The following is a 10,918-nucleotide window of genomic DNA, read 5'->3' as shown; positions in this document are numbered from 1 at the left end:
TTTTTTTTTTTTTTTTTTTTTTTTTTTTTTTTTTTTTTTTTTTTTTTTTTTTTTTTTTTTTTTTTTTTTTTTTTTTTTTTTTTTGTGTTAATATAAATAAGCCTTCATTCTGAAACTTCTTTCCAACACACCTTCTTTCTTCCAGTGACTTCCTTTTTCCCAACAACAAAAATTGGAAAGAAAAAGAAAAAGAAAGGTAACATGAATAACATAAACCAATCGATAAATACAGTGGCCGGCGGATCTTGTGAGAAGAGAACCAATGGTTTGGGTATGGAAGCTCCGAAATTCAAGTCTCTTCAGCCGCCTCCATTCCCCATGTCTCCTTCTTCTTACCTTTCCGCTTTCTCTTCTGGTTTAAGCCCCACTGAGCTTCTCAATTCCCCTCTCTTCTCCTTTGGTGTATGTTCTCCAATTCCCCATTTTACTTCTCTTAATCTCATATATTTTCCTCTAACTTTGATCTCTTTTTACAGCTTTTTCCTTCTCCTACTACTGGTTCCTTCAACTTGAGAAATGATTACGATGATGCCGACCACCACGAAATGAAGGCAGATGCCAAAAATTACTCCTATTCTTCGTTTAACCCTCAAACAAGATCCTCTGTTTCGTCTTATTTTCAGTCCTCTTCTTCCAACGTGACTCTACCGGTAAATGTTTGTTTATGAGGCTTTGCACCTTTCTCTCTTGTCGTTTTGCTACTATATTAAAAACCCTTGTCCTCACCTTGCACGACGACGCGACGATGATGATGTTCTTATTACACCAAACCTTTTTTTTAATATAATAAAAACAGGAATCCCACAGTTGTCAGTCGATTAGAAAAAAATGAAGGAGGGGGGAAATAAAATTAAATAAAATTATATTAGCATCTGTAACTAACAGTTTCTGTTTTTGTTTGGCAGAATCCAGGCGGTTTGTCGTGTGATGAAAGTGGAGCGAAATCTGAAGTCGTTGCCACAGATATGGCGGCAGCTCAATCAAACCCAGTTTCTCAGCTACCTGTTTATAACAGAGAACAGAAAAAATCGGAGAACGATGGATATAACTGGAGAAAATATGGGCAAAAACAAGTGAAAGGAAGCGAAAATCCACGAAGTTATTACAAGTGCACTTTTCCCAATTGCCCAACAAAGAAGAAAGTTGAAAGATCTTTAGATGGCCAAATCACTGAGATTGTTTACAAGGGAAGCCATAATCACGCCAAGCCCCAGCCCACAAGACGTTCCGGTAACTCCGCCGTTTACGACCCATCGGCGGCGGAATCCACCTTGCTGCTGGAGGATTCCTCCGTCTCAGTGGGGGACGATGAAGTCGAACCCAATTCGCCGTTTAGCAACTCGGTGGACGACAATGAAAATGAACCGGAATCTAAAAGATGGTGAGTGAATTCGATTGTTTTTTTTTTTTTCGTTGGGGAGTTGGAAAAATTTAGGTAATTTTGAGGTAAAATAACAAAAATTTGTTGCTGCAGGAAAGGGGAAAATGAAAATGAGGGATTTTCTGGGGGTGGAAGCAGAACAGTGAAAGAGCCAAGAATTGTGGTTCAAACAACGAGCGAAATTGACATACTGCCTGATGGCTATAGATGGAGGAAATACGGACAAAAAGTGGTCAAAGGAAATCCAAATCCGAGGTATGCCATTTAATCTTTTATCTTTAAGTAATAACTCTTTCTAATTACGCCTTTACTTACCGTTAATTTCATTCTTACAATTTAGTTAAACTTCTAAAGATATTTGAGAGGTCAGCCAACTAAAGATAATTAAGAGATGGAACCATAATTAGGGATTAAATTAAGAATTTTAAATTTAAACTTCAAAAATAATAAGAAGAAAGAACTGCAATAATTGTTAAAAAAAAAAAAAAGAAAGAATGATTGAAGTGGTGTGGACTTGTAATTTATTTAGTTCTTGTGCGTACAGGAGCTACTACAAGTGCACATCTTTAGGGTGCCCTGTAAGGAAACACATAGAGCGGGCGGCCAACGACACGAGGGCCGTGATCACTACCTACGAAGGCAAACACAACCACGAAGTCCCTGCAGCACGCGGCGGCGGTGGAAGCTTCTATAACGCGGTCAATCGACCTGTACCTGCCAGCATTCCAATGCCAGTGAGGCCATCCGCTGCCGTCAGCCATTCCTTCCCGACAAATTTTCCGGCCTCCTTCCTGGCTGGAAATATAAACATGTCAGAAATAGGAGCACGAGCAGCACCATCATCATTCCCGTTTCAGACATCACAAGGAGTGCCCCCAAGTTTTCAAGTTTCAGGATTTGGAACAGCCGCCAAGGAAGAGGCCGAAGACAACATGTTCTTCAACTCATTTCTATCTTAGATTATACAAAAACCAACAAGTTTTACAGCTCTCTCTCTTTTCCTTTTTTTTGTAGCTTTGTAAAATTAATAGAAACAAGAACAGAATACATTAACTGCCACAAATTTGTTGATTGTTTAGGTTAGAGATTAGAGGACATCTCGCTTGTTCTATCAATTATTACCCAGAATTTTACACATTACAATAATTATTAAGTTAAAATTCTATAGCTAAAGTAATTTATTATCATTTTGATGGGCTACCAAATTAGTGGCGGTACGGTTATCTCTTTTTGGCTCGTGTGTTTGAAGTTTGACAATTACCAATAGCTAAAGGAACAAAAGTAACAATCCAAATATTTTACCTCCTATTATGATGAGATTTTAATTTTTTTACAGCTCAATTTAGTAATTACATAGATATATATATCAAAAAATTTCAGATTTTCTTGATGGAGGTATAATTGATAACAATAAACCTGATGATGGAGGTAGGAAAAAAAAAATGTCCCCTGTGCAAAATATGCTAATATGAACATTGTTGGGCTAGTCCAAATATAAAGAGGCCCAATACAGATCAAACTCAAGCCCACAATATTCTGGGCCGGGTCCACACTGCGTCAACTAAACAGCCTATTACGTCTTTATTAAATTGAAACTATTTATCCAAATTTTATAGTATTTGAATATATAACCAGGTGTGATTTATAGAAACATTGAAGATAAGATATTTTTTTTTTTTCTTTTTAAAAATCATGTTAAAACTCACTAAACTATGATATTACTAAAATTAACATTTGTTTTATTATTTACACTATTATTATTAAAAATTACCATCCTATCATAAGAAAATCTAATCGTTACCTAGGAAGGTAGAATAATCTATATAAATGGCTCACTATCAGAATGAAGGACCAAAAATATCTACAAGAGCAATTTAATTGCTCTGGTATTCTAAAATATCATCCCACATGTAATGTATCATTTAATGAAAATGGATGGAAATTAAAAAAGATTGCAATGAATTGGGTTGTATTCAATGTCAAGTCTTTGTGGTCAACCCCACTACCATTACTTTTGTTGACCAACCAATGATATTATTTTTCCCTCTCATAAATGGCTCTCACAAAATAATGCAAATATTTCTCACTGATTTGAATAATTTGCTTAGTGCGACATAATTGAACGCATGTGCTGTGGTCTCGCCCAGCCACCGCCATCGATGCCCTTCTACTCAATTTAGTCAATTCTGAAAATATAATACTTTTTTAAAAAATATAATACATAAATCCATACCGATTCTATAATACAGTTTCAGAGTGATTTAGATTTCAGATTTCAGATTTAAAATTTGAAAATGATTATATATATATATATATGTTTATAAATATACTATTTTAGTTTATAGAACATACGTTAAATGCCAAATTTTAATTACGCCACCAAATACACTTTGATAAAAGTATTTTTTTAATAATTTTAATTTATAATAATTTATATAATATTGAAATTTATTATTAAATAATGTAGTAATTGTACCTAGCCATTATAAATTGTTATAATTTGCAAGTTTAAACAGTAAATTGTCATAAATATTCTTTATGGAATTGGCGGTAAAACAAACGACGGACCGCGCCCTAGTTGGAATTTGGGCCATGTATGAGTATACTGGGCCGGCCCATACTATTGATGACGCACCAATCACGGGCAGGGAGTGAATTAGAGCGTTGAATGCGGGTGGAGAAGTTATTTTGAGGCGGTCCTTTGACAAACTTTTGCTTTTTCATCAACAGCAACAACTGGGGTGGGGCGCGCAGTGGCAGGCAAGCGATTGGGCCCCAAAGCAAAATCCATCATGTCGCACCCAAATGCTTTAAAATCTCCCACTATTTTGTTGGTGCAATCCTCCTTTTGACTTTGGACGCTCATAATTCCCTTGAACGAATCATTTTTTTGGTTCTTACATTTTAATTTACTTACCTCACTGCTTCTTAATTACGCGTGTAGAATCAAGTGGTGGTGTGTGAGATCATTTAATTTTAGATTATTTTCTTTTGATGCTTTATTATAGTGTTTGGTAGTTGCTTTCCTTGATTGGGAATCATTATATTATTCCCTAATCTTCATCTAATCTCTCCGGTGGCCCCACCCTCGGGAGTAATTAAGAAAAAACGGCCACATTAGGCATGAGTTTCTTCCCGTTCCCCCCTCCGCGTGCCACAGGCTATACCGGTTCCCGGTGCCCCTTTGCCAGCCGTGTCTACTTCCACATACTTCACGCGGTCTGGCTTAGCTCAGTTTGAGACGTAAATCAATCGATGGCTTTGTGCACTGTCCTCCTTTGAGCTACGCAAGTTCTCACCTTTCTCCGAATGCTTCGTCGGAAACATCCTGCCATGATTTTTCACTTTAACCCTAATTTCTCTCTCTATTGTCGACCCTACGCATCTGGAAATGTTTTGATCGGAGCCAACCATACTTCTGCTCGCTTTTGTTCTCGATAATCTTCCTTCGCTTTCTTGTTTCCATCTGTATTTTTTTGGTTTTCTTCGACTGTGATCGTGCATTTGAAGCGTTGGTTCTCCGGCAAGTGTAAAGACCACGGGTTCCGCCATGCGAAGGTTTCTTTCTCTGAGGAATTTGGTTAGGGCACTCCTTATTCCTGTACTTTTCTTAGTTGCTCATTTTTCTTACGTTGTTATTACCACTGGCGAGTCTTGTGTCACTGGAAATTTCTGTTTCTCGCCCAAAATTTCCAAGTATCTAGCCTCCGGCTTACATCCCAGAGCAAAGGCGATAATCGATGGTGAAGCTCCCACAGCTGAAGAACTGTTGCGTCGTGATCTTTATACTAGTAAAGGTTGGATCAAGGCCGTTCAGTTTTATTCTTCAATCTTTCAGGATCTAATCTCCGTAGGGTTTCTTTCTCACAAATCGAAATCTCTGTGCGTGGAAACCCCCAACGGGCAGGATGTATTTTCCTTGAAACAGATTGGGGTCTCGGATTCGATTGGAATATTCAAGAAAGCCTCTAAGCCTCTGGTTATAAAGGGCGCAGGACACGAGACCCCGTTTGCTGATAATACCTTCGATTTTATTTTCTTGGGCGTCGGCCGCCTTGATCAGTCATCCCGGCCGGCAGATTTTTCCAAGGAAATTGCTCGGACGCTGAAACCCGAAGGGTTTGCTGTTGTCCAAATTAGGGCTAAAGATACGTACAGCTTTCATTCATTCATTGATTTGTTTAATTGCTGCAAAATAGTTACATCACAGGATATAGATGGCCCTGATTCTTCTATGCCTTTCCTTCGCCAGATTGTTCTGACGAAGGAGAGTGATGATATTCTTGGACAGGGTGAAGTGCTAACGCTTCGCCCAAAGTCTGATGGTAAATGTTCGGTCCCCGCATTTAAGGAAGAATTGGTACGAAAGGCCGAACCATTGATCTTAGAGGAGCCACTGAAGCCATGGATTACATTGAAGCGTAATATTCAAAAGGTAAGATATCTGCCATCAATGGCCGATATAAGCTTCAAGCAGAGGTACATTTACGTTGATGTTGGAGCAAGGAGTTATGGCTCTAGCATAGGAAGTTGGTTCAGGAAGCAGTATCCGAAACAGAACAAAACCTTCGAAGTTTATGCCATTGAAGCCGATAGAATTTTCCATGAACAGTACAGTTCAAAGAAGGGGGTCAAGTTGTTGCCCTACGCAGCTTGGGTGAGGAATGAAACTTTGACTTTCGAAATTAACAGAGACCCAGGTCAGAAGGTTCAAGATAAGGGAAGGGGAATGGGTAGGATTCGACCGGCGATAGCATCAACGATGACTTTCGACGGCGAAGTGGATGAGATTCAGGGCTTTGATTTTTCTGAGTGGTTGAAAAATAGTGTAAGTGAGAAGGATTTTGTAGTGATGAAGATGGATGTGGAAGGAACGGAATTCGAATTGATTCCGAGATTGTTCGAGACGGGTGCTCTTTGCTTGATAGATGAGATATTTCTGGAGTGTCATTACAATCGGTGGCAGAGATGTTGCCCAGGCGAGCGAAGCGCAAAATATGAGAAAACTTATGGGCAGTGCTTAGATTTGTTTACTTCCTTGAGGCGAAGTGGAGTTCTTGTTCACCAGTGGTGGTGAAACATTGTGTACATGGCCGTTTGTTTGCTTCATCCGCCACTCTCCCTCGCGCACTTCGTCGTGAACTGGTTGAAGTTTGGAGCTGTAATCGAAGGCAGGAACAACGGGTGGTGGTGATTGGTGGGCAATTCGACTTCATATATCAATCAACGTTAAGGAACCCCATAAATTACCCTTCTTCTTCATATTGAATGTACACTTCGGGCTAATGCGCCCTTCGTGTTTAAGCTGTTGTGCTATTTGTTACCCCCTAGATTTGTAGTAGGTTATAACCATCTCCCAATATTACCAATATTTACTTCACATTTTCGTGTCTCATGTTTACAATAAGCACTCTGAAATCCGAACTCCTCCAAGTCCTTTTAATTAAAGGGCACTGTAAAGTGCTCTCAACCCAGCTTGGTAACAAACTAGGCAGGCATCTCTAAGACTCTGGCACATACATACTCTTTGCCACGAACGTGTCCGACATGCATTTGGCTGCATATGTCTTGTTCTTTTGGGTGCATATTTCTGTCAATTGCATTGGAGCGTTATTTTTTAGGGTCTGGGGAGTAGGGACAGAAACAACTAGCTAGCCGTTGGTTGAAATCCACTTATCCCCACACAGAGTTGGAATCTAGAATCGGATAAAACAAAGCTCTTAAAGAACTCGATCTTTTCTCGTCATTTGTACATCCAATTTGGTTGATATGGACCAAATTTCATATTCACTGCCCGTTTCTTTTCATCTTAAAGAGGGAGTTGGATATAGAGATTTTAGCTTACTTCTCATATATTATTATACTGGACAGTTTGCCTCAACTAACTTAAATATTTTATCTGTGTTGTGAGAGAAATGGAAACGCAGCCGGGATGGAGGAGAAATCATAAAATGCTGGAGGCTTGTAGCTAAAATGGCATCCATGTCACTGTAAGGTCTGTATGCTTCTTACTTCATATGATAATTATTTGGAAGCTATGCTCTAATTCAGCCAATAAAATTCAATGTTATATCAGTTGTAGGTGCCCAAATATTGTGTTTAAAATAATTCATCTCAGTTTCTTTGTAGTGTTATCATTTGTTTTTGGGTTCTTCCATGTCTTTATAATATGCTGAATGGTGTTTCATTTTGATTGTACAAGCCCCAATCCCACTTACCCAAACAACCTCTGGGCCTTCTATTCTTAAGCCCATATTCATCACTACATCACACTTGGGGGTATTAAGAATTCTGAAGTGCTATCATAAATTCAAAATTTTAGAGGTCATCAAACACATTACACAAAAATACAAATTCAAATCCATTTCAGCCCTAAGCTTCATCTTCATTTCATGATAAACTTGTTTTACTTCATAAACTCAGCATAAAAACCTTTTTCTCCCCTTATTTAAAAAAAAATGTGTGAATGTATTAAAGCCTTATTTTAATGATGAAAAGATAAACTCAACCTAACAAAAATGACATATTTTAATGTACCCAATAATATTAATGGAATATAAATTTGAAAAAGAGGCCACACACTATTTTAATGTAATGTTTCAGTAGGCCCATCCATGTGTATTGATGATAAATTAACAAAACGTGATATGTGAAGGACTGTATTTTTATCATTGACGTGGTCAGCTTCATAATATCTTTTGCCTACTTTTTTCTTTAATTTCTTTGTGATAGTGGTAATCACTCTTGACTTTAGATTATTATTTAAACAATAAAGAAATAAAAGTAGTTAAATTTGGAGGAAGTGATACACGAGTTTTAAAATTAAAATCCAATGACATTAAGATAATAATGTTGCAAGAACATAAACTAAACATTTTATTTTAATATGGTATGCCCAATGTGAAATCAAGACTTCTACGCTGAAAATTGGGAGATTTTGGGGAATCTTAAGAAAAGAAAAAAGAAAACACTTAATTCTTGTATTTTCAACCCTTCAATTCTCTCTACAGATTGGTTTTTATCTTCTTTTTTTTTTCTTTTTAATTGTTGATTAGTTCTTATTCCCTTTTAAGATAAGATGAAAGCAAGCATTAACTAAAGTGAACCCTCCGAGAGAGAAAAAGAAATAATGAAAATGAAAATGTATAATAATTTTTGTACCTAGGATGGCAAAGTGCAGTTGTCATTATCATAATTCTCGTCGGTCGTTTGTCGTTTTTACAATTGGCCGTATGAATATTTAATATAATTATTTGAAAACCAAGATATTTAAAAATCCCGTTTGACTCAGTTTCCAATCTCGTTGACCGTAGGGATTAGGCAACGAAAAACTAGATCTAGGCTTCCTCTCTGTGTTCATTAAATTAATCTCACCCAGTTTTAGTTTTGATCTAAATATTAAATAAAAATTTATGGAGCATAGATTTTGAAGAAAATAAAATTAATTAAACAAAAATCCATGTGTTAGTTAGGGAGGTAATCCAATTGAATTCTAGGGCTACCAGATATCAAATCGAAGCTTGTTCGGATTGGCATAACAACAGAGCACTGTTTAAAAGCATTTTTCGGAATTTATAAAATAAGTAATTAATATATGATAGAAATGAAATTAATTTAGTCGAAGGATAGCTGGAGAGCATGCAGCGGTTTAGCTGTTCACAGGAGGAATCTTTATGCCTCATTTTATCGAAGCAAATGCTTGTAGCTTGCCTGTCGCTTATTTATTACCCTTTTTTCTTTTTTCCTAAACTTTGGGATTTTTTTTTGCTGTAATAGGTTAACAGGTCTAAGAAAGATAATGAAAGTTGGAAGGTTACAATTTCCAATTCTACTTGTAGAGTGTCCTTTTGGAAAGATAAGAAGGAAGGCTATCTAAAGTAGAAGATCAAATTTGTAAATTTTCAAGTATAGCAAGGTGAGAGCATGCGGGGCTGAGTTGAAGACAAGAACAAAGAAGTTATTTTGAGAAGCAAAAAAACAAAAAACATATATTCTGTAAGGAGCATTTAGTTTGGGGAGCAAGATGGAATTAGAAGACAAGGTGAAGGAAGCGAAAAGGCAGTTGGAAAGGAGGAAGGTGCCTTGAATGTGAAGACCCAAAACACACAACACGAACGCTCACCCACCAACTTCACAAGTTCCTCTTCCTATAAATCCCCCTTCTATTTCTCTCCCCCACTTCGTCCAAACTCTCTCTCTCTCTCTCTCTCTCTCTCTCTCTCTCTCTCAGCCATGACTGCCCAAGTTCTCCCTGAGCAAGCGCTTCAGACCAATATTCTCCTCTTGGGAAGAGACAACTCCCCTTCACTCCATAAAAGGTAAACTCTATACCCATTATTTTACCCTTAAAAAAAACACCTCTTTTAGTATATTGAACAGGACAAATTGTGAGTGCTTTGTATGGGTCTAAAAATTTAAAACAAAAACAAAAACAAAAAAAAAAACAAGGGGGCTTATTTTCTGTGAATGTTGTTGGTTTAGATTGGAGGGCAAAGTGGCCATTGTAACCGGCGGCGCAAAGGGAATCGGAGAAGCCACAGTCAGGCTCTTCGCCAAACACGGAGCCAAAGTAGTAATCGCCGATGTGGAGGATCTCCTCGGCCAGGCTTTGGCCGACACGCTTTCTCCATCCCCAGTGTCCTTCGTCCACTGTGACGTCAGCTCCGAAGAAGACGTCGAGAATCTCATCAGCTCCACGGTGTGTCGTCACGGCCAAGTCGACATAATATTCAACAACGCCGGAGTTTTGGGGAACCAATCAAAGACCCACAAGAGCATCGTTGACTTTGACCCCAACGAGTTCGAGCGCGTTATGCGTGTGAACGTCAAAGGCGTTGCCTTGGGGATTAAGCACGCGGCGCGCGTGATGATTCCGAGAGCCACCGGATGCATAATCTCGACTGCCAGCGTGGCAGGCGTATTGGGCGGCCTCGGCCCACATGCTTACACTGCGTCTAAGCATGCCATTGTCGGACTCACCAAGAACACCGCCTGCGAGCTCGGGCGCTACGGCATACGTGTCAACTGCATTTCGCCGTTCGGGGTTGCCACGTCGATGCTGGTGAACGCGTGGCGGGCTGATGGGGACGAAGAAGACGAATGCATGAACTTGGGGATTCCGTCGGTAGCTGAGGTGGACAAAATGGAGGAGTTCGTTAGGGGTTTGTCCAATCTGAAGGGCCCCACATTGAGGCCGAAGGATATAGCGGAGGCCGCGCTTTATCTCGCAAGTGATGAATCCAAGTACATCAGTGGCCATAATCTCGTCGTTGACGGTGGAATTACCACTTCAAGAAATTGTATTGGCTTGTAATCTTTTCTTCTTCTTTTTCTTTTATCATCATTATTATTATTATTTTTTTGCGGGTATTGGTGGAAAAAAAAAGATGGACACCGATATGCCTGTTGGTTGTAGTAGGACTAGGATTAATTTAATTTTTATTTTTATTTTTTCAGTTGGGGTTGGCTGTTCTATAATTACTTGGAAGTACGAGGGGTGGATATGCAAATGTTAGTTAATTTTATTAATTTTTTAAA

General features: G+C 38.5%; 3 protein-coding genes across 3 annotated transcripts; all 3 read left to right on the top strand.

Annotated features, from left to right (window-relative positions):
• The first annotated feature begins 82 nt into the window (after positions 1-82).
• Positions 83-2,550, top strand: LOC111481842 (probable WRKY transcription factor 26). Its single transcript, XM_023127415.1, has 5 exons — positions 83-402; positions 477-650; positions 906-1,381; positions 1,475-1,636; positions 1,926-2,550. Exons 1-5 carry the CDS (start codon positions 202-204, stop codon positions 2,338-2,340), a joined length of 1,428 nt encoding a protein of 475 aa, XP_022983183.1. The 5' UTR covers positions 83-201; the 3' UTR covers positions 2,341-2,550.
• A 2,055-nt stretch (positions 2,551-4,605) lies between these two features.
• On the top strand, positions 4,606-6,849 carry LOC111481919. The gene has a single exon (XM_023127529.1). It carries the CDS (start codon positions 4,932-4,934, stop codon positions 6,456-6,458), a length of 1,527 nt encoding a protein of 508 aa, XP_022983297.1. The 5' UTR covers positions 4,606-4,931; the 3' UTR covers positions 6,459-6,849.
• A 2,426-nt stretch (positions 6,850-9,275) lies between these two features.
• Positions 9,276-10,836, top strand: LOC111481921 (short-chain dehydrogenase reductase 2a-like). Its single transcript, XM_023127532.1, has 2 exons — positions 9,276-9,699; positions 9,863-10,836. The coding sequence occupies exons 1-2, from the start codon at positions 9,614-9,616 to the stop codon at positions 10,692-10,694; spliced, it is 918 nt and encodes a 305-aa protein (XP_022983300.1). The 5' UTR covers positions 9,276-9,613; the 3' UTR covers positions 10,695-10,836.
• The last annotated feature ends 82 nt before the right edge of the window (positions 10,837-10,918 follow it).

This window comes from Cucurbita maxima, unplaced genomic scaffold (assembly GCF_002738345.1).
Source record: "Cucurbita maxima cultivar Rimu unplaced genomic scaffold, Cmax_1.0 Cma_Scf00007, whole genome shotgun sequence".
NCBI lineage: Eukaryota > Viridiplantae > Streptophyta > Magnoliopsida > Cucurbitales > Cucurbitaceae > Cucurbita > Cucurbita maxima.
The sequence above is the reverse complement of the archived record's forward strand: the minus strand, read 5'-3'. Positions and strand labels throughout refer to the sequence as shown.

Coding starts and splice junctions, on each gene's coding strand:
- LOC111481842 (XM_023127415.1), top strand. CDS start 202: ATGAATAACATAAACCAATCGATAAATACAGTGGCCGGCGGATCTTGT. Junction 403..476: donor CCCCTCTCTTCTCCTTTGGT/GTATGTTCTCCA, acceptor CTCTTTTTACAG/CTTTTTCCTTCTCCTACTAC. Junction 1,382..1,474: donor GAACCGGAATCTAAAAGATG/GTGAGTGAATTC, acceptor TTGTTGCTGCAG/GAAAGGGGAAAATGAAAATG.
- LOC111481921 (XM_023127532.1), top strand. CDS start 9,614: ATGACTGCCCAAGTTCTCCCTGAGCAAGCGCTTCAGACCAATATTCTC. Junction 9,700..9,862: donor TCCCCTTCACTCCATAAAAG/GTAAACTCTATA, acceptor TTGTTGGTTTAG/ATTGGAGGGCAAAGTGGCCA.
- LOC111481919 (XM_023127529.1), top strand. CDS start 4,932: ATGCGAAGGTTTCTTTCTCTGAGGAATTTGGTTAGGGCACTCCTTATT.